This window comes from Mirounga leonina, unplaced genomic scaffold, assembly GCF_011800145.1.
Source record: "Mirounga leonina isolate KUSES-001 unplaced genomic scaffold, KU_Mleo_1.0 Mir_177, whole genome shotgun sequence".
Lineage (NCBI taxonomy): Eukaryota > Metazoa > Chordata > Mammalia > Carnivora > Phocidae > Mirounga > Mirounga leonina.
This window is the reverse complement of record NW_023270459.1, coordinates 1124673-1149479: the sequence shown is the minus strand read 5'-3', so window position 1 is coordinate 1149479 and position 24807 is coordinate 1124673. Positions and strand designations below refer to the sequence as shown.

General features: G+C 56.5%; 4 protein-coding genes and 1 non-coding gene across 5 annotated transcripts in view; 3 read left to right on the top strand and 2 right to left on the bottom strand.

Annotated features, from left to right (window-relative positions):
- The window catches only part of SAMD4B (sterile alpha motif domain containing 4B), a 37568-nt gene extending 33207 nt beyond the window's left edge, over positions 1-4361 (top strand). The window contains exons 12-13 of the mRNA XM_035023396.1: positions 1828-1911; positions 2121-4361. Of these exons, the coding sequence (XP_034879287.1) occupies positions 1828-1911; positions 2121-2149 (113 nt within the window). The 3' untranslated portion in view covers positions 2150-4361. The remainder of the gene's footprint in view (positions 1-1827; positions 1912-2120) is intronic.
- Positions 4362-4457: 96 nt separating this feature from the next.
- On the bottom strand, positions 4458-9354 carry PAF1 (PAF1 homolog, Paf1/RNA polymerase II complex component). The gene is made up of 14 exons (XM_035023397.1): positions 8947-9354; positions 8330-8359; positions 8139-8231; positions 7694-7815; positions 7530-7596; positions 7329-7430; positions 7141-7246; positions 6972-7040; positions 6786-6889; positions 6579-6695; positions 6344-6472; positions 5303-5408; positions 5102-5192; positions 4458-5023 (listed from the first exon to the last, which is right to left on the bottom strand). The coding sequence occupies exons 1-14, from the start codon at positions 8991-8993 to the stop codon at positions 4620-4622; spliced, it is 1587 nt and encodes a 528-aa protein (XP_034879288.1). The 5' UTR covers positions 8994-9354; the 3' UTR covers positions 4458-4619.
- A 125-nt stretch (positions 9355-9479) lies between these two features.
- MED29 (mediator complex subunit 29) lies at positions 9480-13409 on the top strand. The gene is made up of 4 exons (XM_035023398.1): positions 9480-9768; positions 10483-10541; positions 10801-10885; positions 13096-13409. The coding sequence occupies exons 1-4, from the start codon at positions 9553-9555 to the stop codon at positions 13336-13338; spliced, it is 603 nt and encodes a 200-aa protein (XP_034879289.1). The 5' UTR covers positions 9480-9552; the 3' UTR covers positions 13339-13409.
- Positions 13410-18901: 5492 nt separating this feature from the next.
- ZFP36 (ZFP36 ring finger protein) lies at positions 18902-21423 on the top strand. Its single transcript, XM_035023395.1, has 2 exons — positions 18902-18983; positions 19818-21423. The coding sequence occupies exons 1-2, from the start codon at positions 18960-18962 to the stop codon at positions 20769-20771; spliced, it is 978 nt and encodes a 325-aa protein (XP_034879286.1). The 5' UTR covers positions 18902-18959; the 3' UTR covers positions 20772-21423.
- Positions 21424-24409: 2986 nt separating this feature from the next.
- TRNAI-UAU lies at positions 24410-24502 on the bottom strand. The gene is given in 2 exon segments: positions 24410-24445; positions 24465-24502. It is a non-coding gene; the product is annotated as a tRNA-Ile (tRNA).
- Between the last annotated feature and the right edge of the window lie 305 nt (positions 24503-24807).

The following is a 24807-nucleotide window of genomic DNA, read 5'->3' as shown; positions in this document are numbered from 1 at the left end:
TCCTGAGTTTTCTTTTACCCCCCACTCCCCCACTTCTGTTTTCTTTCTCTGATTCTGCTGCTTTCTCTGTCTTCTCTCTTCCCTTCTCCCAGCCCTACCTCTCCACACCTCTCCCTCCCTGTGTTCACAGTTTTAGTGTCCCTGTTGGTCTTCGTCACCATCTCCTTAGAGGATCATTAAATACTCAGTTTGGAAGGGGTGGAGGGGAGGAGACAGTCAAAGCATCGAGGTTTCTATGGAGGGGAGTCCTGCCTGTCAGTCCCCTGGGATTCTTTCAGGCAGGAACCAGAGACTTCAGTTCTTAGATCGGGTTCCACACTAAAGGGTCTATGAGGTGAGACGGCTGTTTTCCTTCAGCTCACAGACCAGTCTAGAGATGAGAGATCAGAATGAGGGTGAAGTGGGCAAAAGGGAGGTTAGAGAAACGCTAGCCCTGCCTTGCTCGTCGAGTGGGGGTATCCCCTGCCCTGGGCCCAGCCTGCTGCTGGCCACTGAGGCTGCAGAGGCAGAGAAAGCTGTTCTGGAAAGGGCTGCCTCTGGAGAGATCTTCAATTTGTGGGTGATGGGGTGCCTGGCTGGCTCATCAGTAGAGCATGCAACTCTTGGTCTCAGGGTTATGAGTTCAACCCCCATGTTGGAGGTAGAATTTTACTTAAAAAATTTTTTTTAATTAGATTTGCAGGTGACCCTAAGCTCTTCATGACATAAACTGCCAAATCAGTGGGTTTCTTAACTTAGGAGATTATGTGAACTGCCATCTGTCAGAGGCAGAGGACCCTGTCCATTGTGTCCATCCTAGCGTAGGGCTTGGCACATGGTAGGCATCTGTACCTGATGTAAATGACTGGATGGATGAACTGCGTGAGCAAAAAATTGAACAGTTCTTTCTACTGGCGTGCTGTGTGCTGAACTGTGTGTCCGACGGCTTTCCATGCTGTCAAATCAGATCCTCCCAGCTGCATACATGAAGGCGCTGGTGTTATTCCCATCATATCAGTCATGAATCTGAGACTCAAGTGACTCGCCCCAGGTCAAAAAAAATATTTGCTAAGAAGAGAGAATTAGGTGTCCCGACATGGCCTGAGCTCAGAGTTCATTAGGGATGTGATGACAGGCGAGTCTGGAGGTGGGAGCAGGGTCTTCTGAACTCAGGTAGAAAGCTCAGCCTTTCTCCCCATAGCGGTGAGGGGCCAAGGAAGGGGTTTTAAGCAGTGTGGGGTGGGGTCAGGTCTGCTCAGGGAGGTGGGCTGTTTCCCAGACACCAGAACAAGAGGCCCTTGAGAGATGGTTTGAGGACAAGCCCCATGGCTGCTGTCCTAATTTGCCCCATCTGCCAGGCCTGCCCAGGGGAGCAAGTCCAAGTGGGGACGGGAAGGGTTCTAATTAAGCTTCTGCACCAAGTACAGAGCAGGTCATCAGTCAAGGAGTTCGGGGCTGCCCAGTGCCTGGGGCTGGTGCCCAGACCGCACCTAAGGCAACATGCAGCGTGTGGCCTCCAGGAAGCTCCCTCAGCTTCCCATCACTTCCTCGGCCTGCTGGTCAGGCTTTCTTTTCCTTGCTAAGCCTCTGCCCTTGCCATTATTGCCTCTGCCCTGCTCTGTGAGACACCCACTCGTCTGTATTCTCCAGCCCTGCCCCGTCATCCTTCCGTGGGAGCGTGCGCCGTGTCTTACATGTGGTTTCTCTGTCTCTTGCCTCTCTCCCTCCCTCCTTTTCCTCCTAGCCCTCTCAGCCCCTCCCCCACACCAGCCCATCCAGTCCTTTGTCTCCCAGGTTCTGCTTTCCGCACTCAGTTCAGCCCTCGCCTCTGTTCTCTCTCCCCCTCAGACTGCCCGGTCCCTGGGCCTGACCTGGAGATCAATCCCACTCTGGAGTCTCTGTGTCTGAGCATGACAGAACACGCCTTGGGTGGTGAGCATTTCCTCTTTCCCTGACCCAGCTCCCACCTACCCAGCAGCGTCTCCGCCTCTGAACTGAGCAACTCAGAGCATCCTGAGGGGTCCCTAGGGGAGGCCAGCCTCCAGGGAGGGCCTGACTGGGATGACAGGCTACCCGAGCGCCTTTTCTTGGGCCTCCCGCCAGTTCCTGATCTTCCTCCCTTCCTCCCTTTCTTACCACAGATGGGACAGACAAAACCTCCACCATCTGACGGGACCCACAGCCCAGCGCACCCATAGGCTCCCTGGGCGGCGGGCGGGGGCCAACCCCCAACGGGCTTCTCCGCGACAGCAAGAGGGTGGGCTGGCTCAGCTATACATTCTAGTATTTTTCTACTCTCTCACCCTTTTAACTTTTGTTTAACATTGGCACACGCCTTGCTCACTCCCATGCCCGTCGAGGGATCTCTGCTGAGGCTCAGGGAGGTAGGGGGCAGCCAGGATAAAGGGGGCAGGGACTGGCCAGCCTGACTGCCCCTCCTTCCCTCCCTCATCCCCCACCTGGCCCCGTCCCACCCCTGCCTCCTCCAGACTGCCGGCCACCTGCCCCTCCTAAGGGAGCAGCTTACCCCTATCTTGTGGGACCTGCTCAGAACCATCTGACATTTGGGGAGAGAGAAGCAGGGTTGATAACCTGCTCTCCTGGATGTTATTTGAGAGGAGCTAAAGAGAAGGTGGTAGATGAGGAGAGGAGCCTGCCTCTCTCTCTTTCCTTGCCACCTTCTTCTCCTTCCCCATTCCCACCATTCCCCGAGGACAGGAGCCACCCTCCTTTCACTCACCTCCTTTTGCCCTGTTTATCAGAGGTTCTCTACAATTAATTTCTTAGGCCTATTTAAGATGCATATTTATATAGTTCTTAACGGTTTTTCTCTCTGATCATTCCCTCTCATTTTTAGAATCCCCAGGCCTCTCTCTGAGCCAAGAAAGTGGCAGGGGGAGCCTGAATTTTACGAGGGGAGAGGGCAGAGCCCCCTCCTCCAGACCCCCTCGCCCTTCCCCACTTCCCCCCAGTCCTGGCTCCCCAGAGGCAGAGGTTGAAGGCAGGGAGCCAGGGCAGCCAGTGAGGTCAGGAAGTCTGTTGCCTTAACATCCCCTTCCCACAACCAACATACACCCTTGTCCACTCCCAGGTCTGGTTGCTGAAAGACTTGGGGTAAGGAATAAGGGAAAGGGGATTGTTTGGTTTTTGGTTTCTTTCCCCACCCCTCTTTTCTTTCATCCTTCCCCACCCCCCATTCTGTCATGACCTCACTTAAGTGGAACACTATATCATAACCCAGAGATTTGTCCCAGCCGTGGAGTCATACAGACCCTCTGGTCTCTGTTCCTGCTGAGGGGTTGTGCTGGGGCCCAGGTGGAGGGAGGGGACTTGGGGGTTCAGGCTGTGGGGAAGCCAGGGTCCCCTATCCCAACCCCCTCTTCCCACTCAACCCACCCACCCCCCACTGGGACATTCTCAAGCTTTTCACACCGAAAAGGAAAAAAAAATGTTATTTTTAGATACATTTTATGAATAACTTTTGTTATGAATATGGCTGGTAACCATTGTGTATGTTATTAAAGATACAAAATGTTGGGAAAAAACAAAAAACCAAAAAAAAAAAAAATTTTAAAACCACCGCCCTCCCTGCACTCTCTGCCCATTCCCCAGACCTTCTTGCCTCTGCCCTCCTGGTCTGGACCTCCCTCAGCTCTGAGCCCAGGGAGGGGGAGGAAGCCAGAGGGTGGGGTGGCCCTGGGGATCTGCTAAGGTCCCCACCTCCTCTCCCAGTGCCGGGCTGGGTGGGGTGTCAGGTTTATTTATGTACCTCTTGCACACTCATCAACCTATGCAAGTCCCCCACCCCGGCCCCTCCATGTTTCTGTGCCTTTGCTCATTCCCCTCAAGCTCCCAGGGCTTCTCCAGTCCCCCTCCCAGTAGCCCCGGGAAGTGGGATGGACAGGGGCCACCTCGTTTGGAATCAGCAGGGTGTCCCTCTTACAGAACCCTCACCACCTCCCAGCCAGTCCTGTCTTCTTCACTACCCTTCAGGGTGAGCTGGCTCTGCCTGGCATTGGGAGGTGGTGAGGGACACCCCCCCACACACACACACACAATGGGAGGCAAGAGCTGCCCCCCTCCCCCCACCTGACAGCAGAGTGTGCAGGACGCAGGCGGCCCCACTCTGATGGGCAGGACCCTGACCCTCTTCTGCCCCAGCCCCTCCCCAGCCCCCTCTCCCCCACCATGATTTCACCCTCCCTCCTATCCCCAGCCCCACTGGCAGAATCAGCTTTGAGTAACTGTACAGTTTTTCTCGCTGTTGGAGAAGACTTACTTGTTGGAGTTTCACTTGTTTAATGGTCTGGGCTTATTTTGGAAAAAAAAAAAAAAACAAGAAACAAAAACAAAAAAGGATTCTGACCTTTGTTATGCTACACTTCATGGAAAACCTAGCGGCCTTAAGCTGAGGCCACTGAGCTCCTGGGTTGGGGGGAAAGGAGAGGTATAAAGCGAATGAGACCATAGGGCTGGGATGGGACGTAAAGGGAAAAAAGTTGGCTTTATTAACAGCAAGGCTTGGAGGAGACGAAGGAAACAAAGGGAAGGGCTCGCAAACAGACCACTCGAAAAGTGCCTTCCTGCGCGTAATAATCGCATTATAATCATGTCTGCACCAACCCTGAAGGACCTGGGACTCAGTCACTGTCACTGTCGGCTTCACTGGAATCGGAAGCTGCAGCTTCACTGCCATCCTCCTGGGCGGAGTGCTCACTGCCACTGGGGAAGGGACTAGCACTGCGGCTCCGGCTCCGCTGGCCACCCCCATCACTGCCACTGTCCGAATCATTGTCACTGCCACGGGCCTGGCCTCTGTCCTCATCATCAGAATCCACATCGTCTTCCGAATCCGCATCACTGCCAAAGATCTCCTCTTTGTCCCGAGCGGCCCGGGCCTCGTCCTCGCTGCTCTCATCCTCGCCGCTACCACTCTTGTCACTCGCCTCATCCCTGTCACCCTCTTCACGTTCACTCTCGCTGCCCGAGCGCTCATCCTCGCTGCCTTCCTTCTCGCTGCTGCTGCCTTTCTCTCGCTCCTCATCTGTAAGGGAGCAGGGAGAAATGAGACCCAGTTTCCCACCCTTCCAGAGCTCCTGGGATTTGGCCTGTCCAGCTTTACCTGAGCCCCCAGCTTCTTTCTCTTCTGTCTCCATCTCTTCTTCCTCTTCCTCCTCGGGTTCATGGTTCTCCAACTGGGCCTTCCGTGCCTCCTACAAGTGGCAGGGTTGAGGGGAAGGAGGGTGTACTGTCAGGCTTCTGTCTCTCTCCTCACCCACCCCCACCCTCTCCATGGGTGCCCTGGGCCAGTGAGGTTTGTTACCTGGGCTTCTAATTCCTTCTCATTCATGTCCCGGTGTTTGACCACAAGCAGGGCATTGGTGCCAGACTGAACCCCAGCCTTTGCCCGACGTTTACTCAGGCGGACCCTGCAGTGGGCAGGTTGGGTGGGGAGGGGTGTGTGGAAGATGCATTTAAAGACCCCAGCGGGGGATCTACTCTGACTTGGTTCTTACTTTCTCACCAATGCTTACTCCAGAACAGACCAGAATAAATGCAGGTTGAATGAAGGAGACTAAAGTCAGAGGTTGGATAAGGGAAAGGGAAGGATAATAGCTCCATGAGTCGCATGTATTTATAAAATGTACACACACACACACGTGTTCAGTGTATGTAACAGATTTAAGGTGAATTAGCAACACTTAAAAGCACAGAATCTAGATTGCTGGCTTTTGGAAAATGTTAATTTGTGGCTCCACTGGGACTTTTCCTTCCCATAGAATAGCAACAATAGGTTGGAGCCCTTTGCTGGGCTAGGTCATGGTGCCCCTTGGAGGCCGCCAAGAGCTCCAAGTCACCCAGAGCCCACCAGCCCACAGTGCTACCTTTTACATGGGATCAGAGTTTGTGATGTCTGCTTTAAACAAACTCAGAGTCACACTTTCTTTCCCAACCCTTAACACTGCATCAAGGTCCCTAGCACAGGAGTAAACTTCTAGCTCTCAGGAGAAAGTTTGTGGGGATCCCCTTTTTTAACTCGGGTATCCAGGATTTCATTTAAAATATTTATGCTAATTTGATGTATTACTCTGTATTTCACCTATGTTGACTTTCACATAAAGTCTTATTACATCAGAGGGAACTTGGCTATCCACCCTACAAAATAGCTCAATCTCGAGATTTTTTTCCTGGGTTCGTGTGTTAGAACCAGGTCCAGCTCACATGCTCAAGCAAGCTTCTGCTATTCTTGTTTGAAATGCCTCCAAGGCCTCCAAATGACCTCCATGGTAGTTCCCACGTACCCTAGGATCAGGATTCTAAAGCACAGACCCAGGGTAATCTGAGGTAGGAGTGTACCAAGTACCTGGTCTCCAATTCATTGTAGTAAACCCCGTCACCCTCCCGGAAGATGAAGAAGTAGTTCTCCTCGTAGCCCTTGCTAGCTTTGTTCTTCACATTCCAGTTGTACTCCCGAGCAATCTTGTAGTCATACCTGATGAGGATGAGGGGAACAAGGTCAGCACCCCCATTTCTTTCTTATGAGGGAGAAAAGGGAGACCCAGTCCTCAATTCCCAAAACCTAACCCCAACCCACGCACACATCATCCGGTGCATAGTCCATCTCCTCCTCCTGGTCCCGCTTTCGTTTCTTCAGCGTCTCTTCCACAGGCAGGAAATAGGCCACAAACTGGTTCCCTTCCTCATCCATCATGCCTCTGGATGGGAGAAGAGGAGGAAGAGTGAAGAGTGAGAACAAAGGAGCAGTGAGGAACAGGCCAAGGTGGGCAGTGGGGCCACTTACTTACCTGATCATGGCCTGAGACATCATCTCCAAAGCAGCTGCACCACTCGTGTCCTTGGGGGCTGGGTCTGAGTCAAAAATTACCTGAGCACATGGGTTGATCCACATCTAGGGGCAAGAGCACTGGGATTAGACTGGGACAAGCAGAGATGGCAGGCTATCCCTTGCTGCCTCCTGCCCTGGATCTGACCTTAAAGTCTGGGAAGACAGGCATGACCTCCACTGGTGTCACTCGGGGCTTGCTGTAATGCTGGGAGATCTGGTAGGGGCAAAAACAGGGTGGGTGAGGAGGAATGTGGAGCTCTGGAACTGCACCTTGGTCTGCCCCCAACCCCATCCCATCCCAGTCCTTCAAATACCGATTTCTGGGCATCCTCAAAAGTTTTCTCAATGGCCGTGATCTGACTATCCCTGTCTTTGTATATTTCTTCCTCCGTGAACTGCTGCTTCACAGAAACCCCAATCCTAGGAGTAAAGAGAGAGGCCTTTAGGGATCACTGGACACACCTGAAATCTCCACGTTCCCTCCCTACCCACCACAACTTACTTGACCTCAGGCTTCTCATTGGAGATGCCATAACGATTGAACTCAGTGGAGATGTACTCAGTCTTCCGCATCCACGGCACCACCTTCGCATGCTGCTGGGATCTGGGGGTAGAGTATTAGGCACCTAGGATCCACCACCGTCCTTCCATCATAGATTCCCCCCACCGCCCCATCTCCAATCCCCACTCAGCACACTCTCACCTCTTGGAGCTTGTGGGGGCCTGAATCTCCTCTTCCAAAAGCTTCTCATCAGCTGGATCTAGGAGTACTAGAGGAGAACAAAGGGGTAGGAGGACTATGAGGGCTGTGAGGGAGGGCCTGGCCTTTGCTGGCCTAGAGCAGGCCCTCCCTGCCTTCCCACACACCGTTGGGGTCGATGCGGTAGGTATCGGGGTTGATGAGATCAATGGTGACCCCCAGGTCTGGTTCAGTGAGGAGGTCGTGTTTGTGCTGTTTTTCCAAGGAAGTTGCTTTGTACTGGACGAACCTGGGTGGGGAAACATACCCATTATGTTTTCCTGATTCCAGCTTTATCCCTCACATTCCTGCTTCCCAGAGCCTAAGCTTTTCGAGGGAGGAACTCAAAATGGGAGTGTCCCCCATGTTGGAGTCAGAAGGCTGGCTCTTCAGTGGGAAAAGACTAGGACACTGCTTGTTTCATTCGTTAACAAATATTTATGGAGCACCTACTACCATATTGCTAGGTACTGTTCTAGGCCCTGAGATGAGAGCAGTCAACAAAAGAAGCAATCCTTGCCCTCAAGGAACTCATGATCTGAGTTGTTTCGCCCTCCTCCATCTCAGTCTCACCTGTTCTGGTCAAAGGGGTAGGTGATGAACTTGGGGTCGAAGGGAATGTCCGGGAGGCTATTGCAGTACTTGACTCGGCAGACCACTCCTGACCTGGGAATACAGTGGCTCAAAACCCAGCCCCTGCTGCCCCACCTCTGCTCCCAGCCCCCACTGGCCCACCCCTTCTGGGAAACCCCAATGGGGCTCACCTTTCAGGCAGAGTCCGGTGAGAATTGGGCCTGGTAGGTAAGAGAGAGAGAGACATTGACAGAAAGATGGAGAAAACAGGATTGACAGAAGAATTAAGGGGGGGGGGTGCTTTTAAAAAAGGGAGGGGGTGACAAATGGTAATCCCTTGGGTGCTCCAAGAACTTTAACGGAAGGACCCTAAGATTCAACTCCTTGCAGAAAAAGTGTCTCCAAACGCTTTCATGAATGAATCCAACTGCTCAATCCCTTTTGGAGGGGCCGTCTTCATGTGCTTTAATAAAACTACGTGCTCAACTGCTTTTAGCAAAGGGGTTCTCCAAACGCTTGACTGAAGTAATAAACGCACAATCCCCTCTAGATAGTCTCCCAAAAGCTTAATCCCTGAACTCCATGGCAGGGAGGTGGGGGCAACACCCCATCCCTGAAGGAACCCACCCCCGTCTGTCAAAAGTGAGCGCTCCGTGACGTCACGGCGTTCGCGGCGAGGGTTTGGCATCACTGGCGGACCCGGGGGGCTGGTGACGTCGTAGGAAGACACCCGCGCCCGACCCCCCGCCTCGCCGAAACCTGGATAGACCTAGACGAAAGCGGTACAGCCAGGTGGCGTGGCGCCTACCTGTGGCCATCCTCCCGCTGGGCCTGGGTCTGGATGGTGGGCGCCATGGCGACAAGGCGAAGGAAGCCCGGACGGGGTCCTTGCTGAGCCGCGGCGAGACGCGGAGGCGGGTACCGACGTCGGCGGACGCCTAATCCGAGGGAGGGCTCGGTCTGGCGCCGCTCTCTGCCGGGGTAGGGTCGGAATGAGGTAGGCTGGTGAAGAGTTCCAGGGGAGACTCAGCTAAACGCGCAGGCAGCGCCAAAGACGGACTCGCAGCTCCGGCTCCACCAACTGCCCCCAAGACGCTGAGGACCCGACAGGTCGCCTCAGGCCGCGAGGCCTTCTGGGAAATAGAGTCCGGATTACACCCACACCCGGATTGGCAAACGGCTGGGTAAAGGGCGGAGCGAGGGAGGAAGAGCCTCTTGTGATTGGCGAATCGGTATCTCAGTCTGGACGTCTTATTTGAGAGTCGAATCCGGGAGGCGATTATTCTCTCCTCCCATTGGCTGAGTTGTTTGGGAGGCGGAGCTAACTAGCAAGCGGGGCTTGGAGACAGAGACGCTAAAAAGAAACAGCGAGAGACGCTCTGTGGCGCACTTCCGGCGCGCTAAACTGAGAAAGATGGCTGCGTCCCAGCAGCAGGCTGCAGCTGCTTCGTCTGCTGCGGGTGTGTCGGGTCCGGGTTCGTCTGGTGGCCCGGGTCCGCAACAGCAGCCGCAACCACCAGCACAACTGGTGGGGCCTGCCCAGAGCGGGCTTTTGCAGCAACAGCAACAGGACTTCGATCCGGTGCAGCGTTATAAGATGCTCATCCCGCAGCTGAAGGAGAGTCTACAGGTGATTGGCCGAGAGCTGCTAGAAGCTAGCGGGGTTTGGTTCTCTGATTCCAAGGGGGAGGGCAGAGGGGCTCTTTAGTCTGGGAGAGAGCAAAGAAGCGTTAGGCAGGAAAGCGGAATGACATTTGGTCCTCTTGATGAGGCCAAAGCGAAGCTCTGCAGATTGATAGTGTGAGCGGATCAGCACGGATGTTGGGCCTGGGAATGGCCGGAACTCGAGTGGGAGGGAGTTTAAAGGTAAAACAAGGCTCTGGTTGTTAAAGCCTGAGGAGAGGACTGGCCTCTACAGAGATTCTGCCCGTGATTGGTGGGTGTGGGAGGACTGTAAGATCTGTCGGAGATTACTGGGAGAACCCTAGGTGAGAGCGGGCCTCTGGGAAAATATGGCTGCTACTCTGGATTGACCGGAGGAGAGGTGCCAAGTGAAGAGGAGGCTTGAAATTGAATAGATTTTTTAAAAAGATTTTTATTTCAGAGAGAGAGAGCAAGCATGGGGGGGACGGGGGAGGGGCAGAGGGAGAAGCAGACTCCCCGCTGAGCAGGGAGCCAGGCGCCGGCCCATCCCAGGACCCCGGGATCATGACCCGAGCCAAAGGCAGACACCGACTGAGCCATCCAGGTGCCCCGAAATTGAATAGATCTTAAGGAAGAGTGTAGATCTATCAAAAGTGTCCCCTTCTGTTTCTCTGTTTTCTGCATTTTTTTTTTTAACTAGACCTTGATGAAGGTTGCAGCCCAGAACTTGATTCAGAACACTAACATTGACAACGGACAGTGAGTATAGTCCCCTTTCCCGAGTCTTAGAACCTCACACCTGGATCCTCACCCACCTATCCTCCTTCCTTCTGTTTTCGAGCCCCACTCCTTAGCGACTAGGCTTGCTCTTTTGCCTCTTCTAAAACAGCCCCTTAGGCCCTGCCTTGGGGCTTCTGGGCCTAAACTTGGTTTCCTGATGGATACTTGGTTGGGTAGACACTGAAGTCCCAGAGATTGGAAATCCATTCTCCAGTCACCTTCTTCTCCTGGGCTATAGAAAGAGCAGTGATGGACCCATACAGCGCTTTGACAAGTGTCTGGAGGAGTTCTACGCACTCTGTGACCAGCTGGAGCTGTGCCTGGTAAGTGGCCTCCTAGACACTGGGTGACCACAGTCCTGCCTCAGTCCCCAGGTCTTCAGGAACTGTCATTCAGTCAGTCAGCACACACTGGGCATCTCCTAGGGGCCACACTTGTGCCTTAGCTGATGCTGGGGACACAGTGTTACTCCGATTCTTGCCTTCACTAAGCTTCCAGTTCAGTGGGGTGACATACATCCCCAAACAGTGACAGCTGAGAGTGTTCAGGGCTGTAATAGGAAAAGCCCAGGCCACAGAAGTCAGGGCTATGATGGGGGAGGCACAGGAAGAGGGGTCAGGATTGAAATGAGGGAAGCTCAGAGGATTGTGGAAGCCCAAAAAAGGCACCCGACTCTGCCTAGGGTGGGGCAGGGAGAGGAGAGGGTGGCTCAGAGAGGTTTACTGGTAGAGAGCACATCTGAGCTGAGGCTGGAGCAAAAATAGTAGAGGGGCAGGAGTTTCGAGGAGGGCAGGTGGCTAAGAGCACAGCCTCTGGAATCTGGATGGACCACCAGTCTCTACCTGTGAGCTTCGGGTTTCTCCTTTGAGAAATGGATTTTGGGGAAAGACGGCAAGATCATATATGTAAAAAGCGTAACATGGTACGAAGCACGTGGCAAACGTTTCCTGTAGTGACATCATCATCATCATTATTTTAAACGGGTTTGAGGCACCTGGGTGGCTCAGTCGTTAAGCATCTGCCTTCGGCTCAGGTCATGATCCCAGAGTCCTGGGATCAAGCCCCACGTCAGGTTCCCTACTCAGCAGGAAACCTGCTTCTCCCTCTCCCACTCCCCCTGCTTGTGTTCCCTCTTACTGTGTGTCTCTGTCAAATAAATAAATATTTTTAAAAATAAAAAAATAAACTGGGATTTGAAGGAAAAGTCAGAATTTGAGAAGCCTGGTGGTGGTAGAAGGGTGTTCCAACCAGAAGGAACAGGTTCTACTTTAATTTCCCTTTAGGAATGTCACGAAATTCAGTTTAGCTGAGATATAGTAGGCATTAGGGCTTGTTGGATTTTTTTTTTTTTTTTTTAAGGTTTCTTATTTATTTATTTGAAAGGGAGAGCACATGTGCATTCGGGAGCAGGGGGCAGGGGCAGAGGGAGAGAGAAGCAGGCTCCCCACTGAGCGGAGTCTGACGTGGGGCTTGATCCCAGGACGCCCAGATCATCACCTGAGCCGAAGTTAGACACTTAACCGACTGAGCCACCCAGGCGCCCCAGGGCTTGTTGTATTTTGAATATAGCCCCGAGGGTGCTGGGGAGCCATGGAGGAGTTTAAGCAGGGAAGAACGTGGACCTGCTGGGTTTTTTAGGAATACGGCTGCTATATTCTTTGGCTGCCAAGTGAAGGATGGGTCAGAGGAGCCAAGAGTGGAGGCTGAGAGTCCAAGGAGGCAACCATGACAGGATTCAGGTGGGCTAGGCTGCAGCAGGACAGGGCCCTGAGGAAGTGGGGAAGAGCAGATGGGAAAGCTACCCAGAAGGCTCTGTGTACAGGCCACGGGGCTACCGGACCGTGGGAGGAGCGGTCTCCAGGATGAGGCCCAGGGCTCCAGTTGGAATGGCAGTGCCCTTCCTGAGATAGGGACCCAGGAAGAGGAAGAGGAACAGTTTGGTGGGGAGGGTAGAAGAACTCTGGGATTTCAGGGGAGGCTGGGGACACAGGTGTGGTGTTGTCACTGCAGAGGTGAGAGCTGAGTGGTGTATGTGGGTGGGACAGCCGTGAGAGGCCATGAGAACGAGAGGAGCTGGGGCCTGGGAACTGCCCCCCATAGGGCTTGGGCAGAGTAAGCAGGAACTAGACAGAGCAGCCAGAGAAGGAGGAGGAAAACCAGGAGTAGGTGTCATCAGAGAAGTCACTGCCAGGGTCAGGGCTGGAGTTAGGACAGTCCCAGTACCGGCAGCTGACCCTCATTCCGTGACGTGCTAGGACCTGTGGCTGTCTCTCACGCTGTTCTCCCCACTCTCACCTGACGAGGTAGCAAAGGCAGTGATTAAGCCCATTTTGTTTTCCAAAGAAGGAAAAAGACTCAGAGAGAAGCAGCCGCGTGCCTCAGGGTCACCCAGCATGTGGTTGGCAGGGCCAGGCTCTGACTCCAAGTCCCTGGGAGTCCAGAGGCCAAGCAGGCTACCCGAGGCTGGCCCTTGGGGTGGGGTTGGGAGTCCCGGGAGTGACCCTGATGCCGCACCTTGCCTGCCCGTCCACAGCGCCTGGCCCACGAGTGCCTGTCCCAGAGTTGCGACAGCGCCAAGCACTCTCCAACTCTGGTGCCCACGGCCACCAAACCGGACGCCGTGCAGCCGGACAGCCTGCCATACCCACAGTACCTGGCAGTCATCAAAGCCCAGATTGCCTGTGCCAAGGACATTCACACTGCTCTCCTGGACTGCGCGAACAAGGTCACGGGCAAGACGCCTGCACCACCTACAGGCCCTGGGGGCACCCTGTGAGCTGGCAAGGCTGGGAGTGGGCAGGCTGCGCGGGAAGGGGGCGGGGAGGGAATGAAAATGACCTCAAAGCAGCCTGGTCTCTGCCTTTTCTTCGCGCCTGAGCCCTGTGGCCGGAGCCAGCAGGGGGCAGCAGAGGCCAGCAGGGAGCACGCAGGGCGGGGCCTTGCCTCTCCCGGCCCCCCCCCCCCCGCCCCGCCCTGCTGTCCTGCCTAGCCGGGATGCACTTTGGACCGCCTGTTGATGACCTCTTCCAGGGGCTCTCCCCCAGTCTGGCCTGAGCAAAGAGCCCTGACCTGCCTCTCTTCTTCAGTCCTTCCGGATTTTGTCTGTCGGGGGGGTGGTCTCTCTGTGGTGGCTCCTTTTTCTAGCTGTCTCTCTGTGTGTTTCTAAGGCATGGGTCTGTTGTCGGTCTCTCATTTGGTCTCTTTGTCCCTGTCTCTCTGCCTCTGTGGTCCTGTCTCCCTGTCTCTGACCATCTCTGTCTTAGTCCCCTTTTGCTCTCTTCTGCCCCCAGTTCCTAAGTGACTCTGTTCTGAAGGGGGCCGGATTCCGGGAGCCAGACCCCTAGGTTACTTGGGGCTAGGGGAAGAAGTTGCATTTCTAGGGGCCACCGCCAAGTCCAGGGATCCCCAGCACCTCCCCTGTCAGCCCAGCCCCCAGGTCCTCAGCCCAGGAAAGGGGAAGTGAAGGGGTTCTAGGCCCTGACCTCAGCATGCCTGGTCTGAGAGCAACTCACTCCCCCCACCCGAACCCAGAGCCTGCGTCAGCAGCATTCAAAGGAGGGGCATTGTGCAATCCGTGGTGAAGCCTAGCCCAGCTGGATGCCTGGGTCCCTGTATTTTTAGCCCCAAAGGAGAAGTGAAAAGGCCTTAGCAGGGGTGAATCATCAGTCCTGGGGAAGAACCCAGGCGCCTGGGCCCCAGCTCCGGGAAGCAGGCCTTGGGGAGGGGGCTTCAGGGAAGGGTGGCCCACTGGGCTCCCCTCTTCTCTGAGAGCGAGCTTCGGGAGTTCAGGCTTGGCTTTCAGGCCTGGGCAAGTACAAGGCGGAGCTACCAGCCCAGGCCCAGCTATTGGGGTGTGAAAGGCTCAAGTGAGTCAGCCTGGTTGCGGGACTGCCCCACCCAACACCTTCTGTGCCCTGGTTCCCATCTCGCCACTCAGAGGCGTCCTGTCCTAGACCCCACATCTGGAAGGAAAGCCTGGGACTATGGAGACCTGTGATTCACCCAGAGCCCGAGTTCCCACACTGGAGTCCTGGGAAATGGCCAGCCCCTCTGTGTGTGTGTATATGTGTATGTGTGTGTACACATCCCAGAAGGTTCCTTTCTTGAAGTGCCAGGCATGCAGGGCAGGCCCCCAGGAAGGGTAGCAGACCTCTCTCTCGGGCACTGGCTGAAGATACTGTTCCACAGGAGTAAGTCTGACACAAATGCAAGCTATGCAGTTGGAGAATTATGTTACTGTGTTAAAAAAAAAAAAGTTTGAGAGCTTAGGTTGGGTAGTGGTCTGTGGGTATTCATTATTATTATGGTCTGTAAATAGATGTTACACATATTACTTGTTAAATAGATGGTAAGATTTACTTTGGGGGAAGAAAAGTCCTTGGCAGAGGTCACGAAGGCCTTGCTGAGGTGGTGATACTGGAGCAGACTGCATGTGGGCGTTTGGAGAAAGAGCATCCCGGGGAGAAGAGCGGCCAGCGCAAAGGCCCTGAGGCAGGAATGTGCTGATGTGTTTATGGGACAGTGTGGAGGCCTGGACCACAGCACAGGGACAGGGGTAGAAGTTCACACAGGTCACGAAGGACTTTAGCGGAGATTTTTACTAGATTATTAGACCCAGAGGGAGATTATACAGCCTGGTGCACAGCCACATACTCCAGGGAAAGGTGTACATGAGAACCACAGCCACACAGGGCACAAGAGACCACGCAGAGAACAGCTTAACCCACCGTCCTACAGTCATGGTGTCCCCAGGATCTCCGGCCCAGTGACAGTCCCACAAACAGACCCTAAAGGAACAATCCAACCACATGAATATACAAACAACTCTCTAATCACCACTTAACCCACTATCTTGCACCCCATCGCAGACTTTGCCCATCACAGGCTGACTCAGCCCTACCCTCAGCTCAACATTATCGAAAGCAGCCTTAGCTGGGGACAGATAATGCTTCTCAGGTACGAGTGCATGCGTGTCTGTCTCGGCTCTGCCCATGGAGGCGGCGAAGAGTGACCAGCCACCCTCCCCATCATGTGCGTTGTAGACGTCAGGAACCGAAGTTCACCAGTTTCACTGCCTTGTGACTGGGCCTCAGAGGAACCTCATCCAGACTGTGGCCTCCCCGTGTTCTCAGCCTCACCCCAAATAAGGACACAGACACTTGGACACACTGATTCGCGACACACGCAGCTGCGGGGACCATGCACACAGCCACAGCCAGCTACAGTCACGCAGGTGCTCACACACGCGGCTTCCACGCCGCGCTCACAGCCCCGCCTCCCGCCAGGAGGCCCGGCCAGCCAGACCCTCAGCAGGCACCCCTCAAGGAGCTCCCCACTCTTAGGCACCCCAGAGCCCACCGTGGAGCCGGGCTCCGCAGGTGTGCATGTAGGTATGCAAGTCACACGTTCTGGTGACGGCCCCCTCGGAGACAGCTGCAGTTGAGTACACACTCCCACACGCAGAGATGGCTAAAGTAAACAGTAGAGTCACCCACACAAGCGCAGGTGGTTTCACACATGTATTCACACAGCCATGGCGGGCGGCACTGGAAGGACGCGGCCCTCACACAGGAAGCGGGGCGCGCACCCTCGTGTCCCACACCTACTTCCCCTAACTGTGCGCCCCGCCACACCGGGGCACCCACGCTCGCACCTGCAGTACACACACACGCACACACACACTGCCACACAACGTCCGACCCGGTCCCCCCCGCCCCCCGGCTGGCCCACGCAGCTGCACACTCGGCGGCGCCCGCTCGCGCCCAGGCACGCCAGGCGCGCACACGTGCTGCGAGGACACGCTCCCCGGCTCGCCCGCGCGCTCGCACCGACTCTCACACCCCCGCGTTTCCCGTCCCCGCTTGTTTTTCTGGAAACTCTGCTCTCCGTTCCCCTCCCCCTAGGCCGGAAGTGCCCGCAGTATTTTTAGCCGCTCTGGTTTCCGCCCCTTTCCTCCTCGCTCGGCCCGCCCAGGAGCTACCCCCCTGCACCCCCGCGGGGGACCCCGGCCATCCCCTTCCCCACCGTCATTCCAGAGGGGATTCCCGGCCGCCGCTCGGGCCACGGATTTTCCCGCTGGCTACGTGGGGAGCGGGGAGAAGTCCTGCCCTGAACTTCCTCCCGGGCTGGGCGTCTGGGGCCTGGACGGGGTGGGAAGGGGGATGGGAGCCAGACTCCTAGATGGGAAGGGGGGAGAGGCTGGGGGCTCGGACTTGGACTGGAGAGAGAGAAGGGGGCTGGGCGCCCGGACTTGGGGGTTCTGACGTAGGAGGGGCTGGAGGCCCGGTCTCCTGGATCTGAGCAGAGAGGTGGTTTGGAGATCCGGACCCCTAGATCTGAGCAAGGAGGGGCCGGGGCCCGGGGCCCGGGGTCCCACCCGTCTGCGTTTCGGTGGAGGGTCGGCCCTTCCCCGCGCGAAGCTCCCTCTCCAGCCTCTTCGAGCGTCGCCCAATCCCAAGCGTCCTGGCTCTCGGGGCCGATGACTAAGCAGATAGGAGAGGGGAGGGGGTCAGCCTGACTCAGGGCTGGGAAATGCTCCCTGTCCCTAGGGAATCGAAACTCCTCCGGGATCGCGGCCGGGGCCGAACCAGACTCCGGGGACCCCGGGGTGTCTCCCCACCTCCCGTTTCCCCGCCGCCTCCGTCCTACTAGCGGCACAGGGATCTGGAGCCCAGCCGGGAGGCGGGTACCGGACACCTCCCCTTTCGCCTCTTTCCCGTTGTCCTCGAGGCTGTGTTTACAGGCGACACAAGCCTTGGTTACAAGAGAGGAACCCGAGCGTCCGGGTCGAGCCTCCTCGTCACGGCTTCCAGGAAGCCCCCCTCCCCCGCCCCTTGCGAATGAGTCACGGGCGAGCGGGAGGCTGCAACCGTGCCAAAGCCGCCCGCAGCCGCCCAGCTCACGGGACTGGCCGGGAAGGCCCCTCAGCCCCAGAAAGCGCCGCACCAGGGATTCCCCCGAGCTCTGTCCGATGAGGCAAGTTGGTGTGCCTGCCGACTCTTCCCACCTCAGTACGAGCCCGCGGTCGCAGCTTGCAAAAATAAACTTTCCACCTTTATAACTGCACTCTGTGGCAATGATTTCTACCCCCAGGTTTTCACTCAGGGCAGCCAGCTCACCAAGATCCCCTTAAAAGTAAACTTTCTTCCCAGGTCTCTGTAACAGAGTGTCACTCAGGGCACCCCCTTGACAATCACAGACTTGCCAAACTGGGGCGTAATCCCCGCAAATTAAGAGTTCTCTCGAGGCACACCCCTTTACAAGACACCCCTGCAACCATCGGTCGGGGGATGACCCATTTCTCCCGCCTCCAGACGACTTTCCATCAAGGCAACCCTCCACCACAACAAAAGACCTCCCCCTTTCCAATCTTGAGTTTTCTCAGAGGGCAAACTCTTAGTAATAGGCACTAGGAGAGTAACTTGGCCTTTCTGTGCCTGAGTTTCCTGGTGCGTAAAATGGGCATAATACGCCCTTGAGTCAATGTATGTAAAGCACTTTCATAGAACAGTCGGAAGTGCCATTCATTATCTGTGTGAGCATGAGAGGCTCCCTTCCTGCCTCTCCAGGTATCCCGGGCCCCACGCCCCCGGCGAGTCGGGGTAGGAGGATGGCGAGCGATCAAAGGTCTCCGGATCTGGGCTGTTTGGGGGTGAGACCCAGCCAGGCGGGCAGGTCTCAGAATTCCCCATCCAGCCTGTTGGTCTCCTCTCGGTGTTGCTCCTACGGATTTGTGTTTGTAGGTGTTTGTTTCTCCCTGTTTTTCTCCCTTTTTCTGTTTATGTGGCCCTCCCTCTCGCTTCCCGCTTCGAGTTTGTCTTTCTGGAACTGTCTCTAACATGTCTTTTCTGTCTCCCAACTTCTCTTCTCCCTGCCCTGTCTCACCCTCTGTGTCTGTGTCTCCCAGCGTGTGTCTCTCCCTCCACGTCTGTCTCTCTTTGGGTCTCTCCATTTCTGTCTCTTTCTCTCCCTGCGTCTCTCCCCGCCCCCGCCCGCCTCTCCGGCGCACGCCCTCTTGGCCTCAGCCCGTGTCAATTCCCCCGGGAGCCCTGCCCCCACCACGGCGCAGTTCGATTCTCCACGCCTCCGTCTCCAGCCTTGAAAACTGGGCCGACACCACCCCCACCCCCCCTCCCAACCCTGGGCACTCCCCGCTGGGTCGGGGCCGCCCGCGGGCCGGGCTCTGGTCCGTCTTGGCCGGGGGCCGGGGGCCCAGAGGGCCTTGCTGGGGGCGCGCGTCCGGGAAGCGCCCCTCCTGGCCCCACCCACCGGGGCCCGCCCCACTGGCCCCGCCTCCACCGCCTCTATAAAAACCCCGGCTCCGCCATCCAACCGCAGCCTGACTTCAGCGCTCCCACTTTTGGCCGACTCCGCAGCCCATCGGCGTTTCGCGCCGCCATGGATCTCGCCGCCATCTACGAGGTGAGCCCCGCCGACCGACACCCCCGGGGTCCGCTGGCTTGACTCCCTTCTAAAACTAGGGCTTTCCAGCGCCGAAAAGTCCGGCCCGGGACCTCCGGCTCCCTTCGCCAACTGCAGCTAGGAAGGGTCGCACACTCCGGCCCGGGGTCCCTGTCTCCCTTTTGAGACCAGTGCGAGTCTCGGGAGGTGCAAATGGAGCTCGCGACTTTCGGGTCTCCGCCGCAACATTGGTGGGGTGGCCCTCGGAGATGGAAAGTTGGAGGACTTTTTTCAGACTCGGGCTGTCTGGAGGCGGAAATGGCCCCACACCTGGCTTACCCCCTAGGAGTTGCTGAGGGCGCGGTTTTGCGCGGAGGCGTTTCTGGGGTTGGAGTCTCGGGGTGAGGGGAAGCCGACTTCTGTCTCTCCACCCCTTGACCCAGCGGAGAACTCTGGGAACTCTAAACTCGAAAAGATCCCGACTCCTGGGTTAAGTTTGCATGCTTCTCCAGTTGTGAAACTGGAGAACCCCATGCGCGGGGTCGGATCCCGAGGGGCCCAGAGGCTCGAAATTGGGAGGACAGTGGTGGTTGTCTGACTTTGGGGGTCTCCTCTTGATCCGGTCGGGGGATCCGGGGTGCCTGCCTAGGTCCCTCGGGATCGGCGCCTGTCGCGAATAAACTCAGAACGCCCAAAGAGGGATCCCCGCGATCCGGCACCCATATTTTAATGTGGGCAGGTGGGGCTCAGGCCGCGAAGCCCACAAACCGGACTGGCAGGCTCTTAGGTGCCCTGCAGCTGTGGTGGGGCGTCACCCAGCATTTTCGGTGTCTTAAACAATCCCTGTTCCCACAGAGCCTCCTGTCGCTGAGCCCTGACCTACCATCTGACCACGGAGAGACCGAGTCCAGCCCGGGCTGGGCCTCCTCCGGGCTCTGGAGCCTCAGCTCATCGGACAGCAGCCTGGCTGGGGTGGGTGCCCGCCTGCCTGGCCGCTCCACCAGCCTGGTGGAGGGTCGAAGCTGTGGCTGGGTGCCGCCACCCCCAGGCTTCGCCCCCCTGGCTCCCCGCCCAGGCCCTGAGCTGTCGCCCTCACCCACCTCACCTACTGCAACCCCCACCACCTCATCCCGGTACAAGACTGAGCTATGTCGGACCTTCTCAGAGAGTGGGCGCTGCCGCTATGGGGCCAAGTGCCAGTTTGCCCACGGTCTGGGCGAGCTGCGCCAGGCCAGCCGCCACCCCAAGTACAAGACCGAACTCTGCCACAAGTTCTACCTCCAGGGCCGCTGCCCCTACGGCTCACGCTGCCACTTCATCCACAACCCCAGCGAAGATCTGGCCGCCCCAGGCCACCCCCATGTGCTGCGCCAGAGCATCAGCTTCTCGGGCCTGCCCTCCGGCCGCAGAACATCACCACCACCAGCAGGCCTGGCAGGCCCTTCCCTGTCCTCCTGCTCCTTCTCTCCCTCCAGCTCCCCACCACCACCACCTGGGGACCTTCCACTTTCACCCTCCGCCTTCTCTGCCGCCCCTGGGACCCCGGTGGCCCGAAGGGACCCCACTCTGGCCTGTTGCCCCTCCTGCCGAAAGGCCACCCCCAGTAGCGTCTGGGGGCCCTTAGGTGGCCTGGCTCGGAGCCCCTCTGCACACTCGCTGGGATCTGACCCTGACGAATACGCCAGCAGTGGCAGCAGCCTGGGGGGCTCCGACTCCCCTGTCTTCGAGGCTGGGGTTTTTGGGCCACCGCAGCCGCCTGCAGCCCCCCGGCGACTCCCCATCTTCAACCGCATCTCCGTTTCTGAGTGACAAGTGCCCACCCAGTACAGACCAGCTGGATCTCAAGGGGGCCATTTCTCTTTTGCCGCGGGCTCCACAGGGGCCCCGGGGGCTGTGGGAAACTGCGGGACTCAATCAAGTAGCCTCCCCGCACTTTCCAAAGTGCATTAACCCACTCCCCTGACCCCACGCTGGGGCAGGTCCCCAGTGTACAAGCTCGGTGTTGGTGGTGTTGGGGGAAGGAGAGTTTTCCGGGGTCTTGTAAAAAAAAAAAATGTAGCAGATTTGAGGAAGGCAGTGAGCCCTCTACCCACCCCTCCCTTTCCCAATGCTGTGAATAATAGGCTCCCACTGCCCCCTTCCAATTTCTCCTAGACCCTGAAGTTCCAGTGTCTGGTGGTGATTGGAGCGTCCCCTTGAGGGGGAATCCTGGTGCTCAAATTTCCCTCCAAAAGCAAGTAGCCAAAGCCATTGCCAAACACCACCCCCCCACACACCCCCAGCCATTGGGCCCCTTATTTATGACGACTTTATTTATTCTAATAGATTTTATAGTATTTATATATATCGGGTCGTCTGCTTCCCTTGTATTTTTCTTCCTCCTTTTTGTAATATTGGAAACGATGGAATAATTATTAAGTATACTATAATATATTAAGTAATATATTATTAAAAGTTTATTTTTGTGTTTTTTGGAATTTTTAAATAAAAGGAATCTGCGTGTAAGCTGGAATCCTGGATTTTCTGCGGTCTAGAAGCTGTAAAAAGGAGCGGGGAGGGTGGCGTGGGCTGTTTTCAGAAGCGGGATAGGTAGGTACGGTCGACCGATCGCCCCCTCGAACCCTCGCAGAGCCGCCCGCGGCGCTTACCTGGCAGGAAGTGACGTCACCTGGCCCGGCCGTCCACCTGAAAGGGCGGGGCCCAGGTGAGGTCACCCTAGGAACTCGGAGAGCCGGTTCCCGGGGCGTGGGGGCGCAGGCGCTCCCGTCCAGCCGCCTCCTTGACCCAGCTCGCGGCCGGGCGGGGACGGGGACGGCATGTTTCCGTCCCCGCGGGGCCGAGGGAAGAGGGCGGGGCCGAGCGGAGAGGACGGAATGTGCCGGGGCGCGAGCCCAGGACGGACGGGGGTGGCGCGGCGGGTGGGGGAGGGGGCAGCCCGAAAGTCGGGGCGCCCCAGGGTTCCACCACCCGGCGTTCCAGGACGTGAGAGCCTGGGGGAACTCAGGCTTTCTTAACCCCGGGGCAGGCAGCGTGAGAGCCCCAGGATTCCAGAATCTCAGAGGCAGTCTTGGCGACTCGGAATTCCAGCCCCCTCGTGTTTCCGAAAACTTGCAGGGACCGCAAAACGCAGCATTCTGGCTTTTCGGGCCCCCAGAGCCTCGGGATTGCAGAGTCTTGGCCCGTCGGGACTCGAGAAGTTCGGCATTTGGGGAGCCTTGGAAGATCAAGGGCTCGCGCTCCAGGCGGGGCCGGGGGGGGGGCTCGGGCTCGCCAGGCCCGAGTGTGGGTCGCGGCCGCGTCGGGCGGGGCCCCGGAGACCGCGGCGTCCTCGGACCATACAAGGCAACAGGCTGCGGGAACCACCCTGGGGCGGGGGAGCCGGCCGCCCCGCGCCCGGAAGCCGCCCCGCGTCAGCGCCGGGGCCCCGCCCCCCTTCCGCCGCCTCCTCCGCCCCCCCTCAACCCCTTTCCCCCCCTTCCCTTTCCTCTCCCCTCCCCCACTTCCCTCTCCTCTCCCCACCCTCCCCCCTGTCAGTTCCTCCTGCGCCGCCCTTCCCCTCCCCAACTCTTCTCCCCCAGTAGTCCTCTCCCTTCCCCCTTTTTAATGTGTTCCCCTTCCAGCCCCCACCCCCTGTCCTCACCCCCTCCTTTCTTTCCTTCAGTTCCCCTCCTCCTCTCCCTTCCCCCCTCTCCCCCCCACTCCGCCCTCTCCACCCTTTTCCTCCCGGGCTCACTCACTCATTGTCTTCTCGGTTCCACCTCTCCTCCCCACCCCTCTGCTCCCTCCTGCTGGTGTTCTCCCTCACCCTCTCCAGGCCCTTCCCCTCCTCTGCCTTCTCCCCTCCCTTCCCCCTGCCTCCTTGCCCTCTCTTCTTTGGCTCTTTCTCCTTGCCCACTGGCAGGCCCCGACCACTGATCTCCTCTTCCCAGAAACTGCCCTCCCCTCATTTTTGGGAAAGGGCTCAGATACCCAGACTTAGGAGAAAGGGTTGGAATAAAAGAAAACACGGAGACCCAAAGACATTAGGGAGGTAGAGAGCAAGAACAAGCCACGCAGAGACAATTTACAGACACTGAAAGAACAAGAAACTGACATCTCTGGCCCTTCCCTTAGCAAAAACAGATTTACTGCCCCTTCCTAAAACAAAAGCCTCATTTGAGAAAATGACCCCTACCACCAGCTACCAGTGCCAAACACCTGGAAGTCCCCTTGACTCCTCTTTGTCAAACCCACAGCCCAGTCCAGGAGCAATTCTGTCTGATACCTTCTACATAGATCTACGTGTCTCCTGTGGCTCCCACTCTGGTCTTATCCAGCATCATCTTGCACCTGAACCTTCCTAGCAGCCCCTTCCTGGTTTCACCGGCTCAGGACCTACCCTCAGTCTCTCCCCACTCCCTAACAAGACAACCCCAGGGAATCTGTCCTGACACCTGAGTCAGAGTCAGATCACATAAAAGGCAAAGTCCTAAGTCCTTCACCAGCCTACATGTCCTGGTTCTTTGGCCACTATTGAACTAGTCACACTGGCCTTCTAGTTATACCTGACCTGCTGCTTCAGCCACAGGGCCTTTGCACTGGCTGCTACCTCTGCCTGGACTATTCCCCCAGGTATCCCCATGACTTACTCCCCCCCCATGGGTCTCTGCTCAGATGTCTCCTCAGTGAGATGGTGTTTGACTATTATTATTACAACCCACACTGAAGCTCTGACACCCTCATCCTCCCTACTTTGCTCTACTTTTTCCATGACATTCACCACCACCTACCATATAAAATGTAGTTTTCATGCTTATAGAAACCTGCCTCTCCTGCTAGAACGTGAAATCCTCAGTGGCAGGGACTTTGTCTTGTCATTGCTGTATCACTCATGCCTAAATCCTAAACAGGAGTCAGTCACAGAGTGGATGTTCAGCATTTGTTGAAAGAAACAAATCAGTTCAGAAAAAGGGAGGAAAAGAGAGTAAACTCCAAAACACTGGAGGAAAAAAATAGTAACTATGTGATGTGATTGATGTTAACTGAACTTATAGTAATCATTTCACAATTTATACATATATTGAATCGTGTTGTATACCCTGGACTAATACGGTGTTATATGACAATTATATCTGGGGGGAAAAAAATCCAACACAGAAAAGATGGAGAAAGAGGCAGTGCCATACCGTTTGCAGAGGACCCGACACATCTACAGAAGTCTTAAACTGAGATTTGCAGACCCAATTAAATGCTCGGGCATTTAAGAGGCGACACTACCCTCTGGCGGCCCGGATGGAAACGGCACCTCCCCACAATACAGAACACTGCAGGGCGGTCGTCAGAATTCCAGGAGTTTCAGACCGAAAACTCCGAAGATCGAAACGTTCATTCCTCTAAGTGATGATGTAGATGTTTTGGTTGATTTCTAAGATGTATAAATTTATAAAAAGAGACTAAGAGGAAAAAGATGCTCCAGGTGAGGATCGAACTCACAACCTCGGCATCGCTACGCTCGCACTGTCGTATAAGTACCGCGCGCTAACCGATTGCGCCACTGGAGCTCCGGCCGCACCCTCGCGTCGCGAGGTCCTTCAGTCGTTCTTGGCCACGTGACCTCGCTGGACAGCTCCGCCTTTTGCTGCATATGCAAATGAGAGTGTTTTGGCTGACCAATGGGAGAAAGTGCCCTGCCAGTTCCGGATTCTCACGCCCCGAAGGCCCTTGCTGTAAAAGGGAAAAGTCTGAGAGGCGTTTGGAATGTGGGGGCGTAGCCTGCCCGGGGCTCGCCTTCTCATGAATATTCAGAATACGGGGGGAGGGGTCTTAACCCTTTACCGGCTGCCTGGCCGGAAGGCAGCCCCTCCCC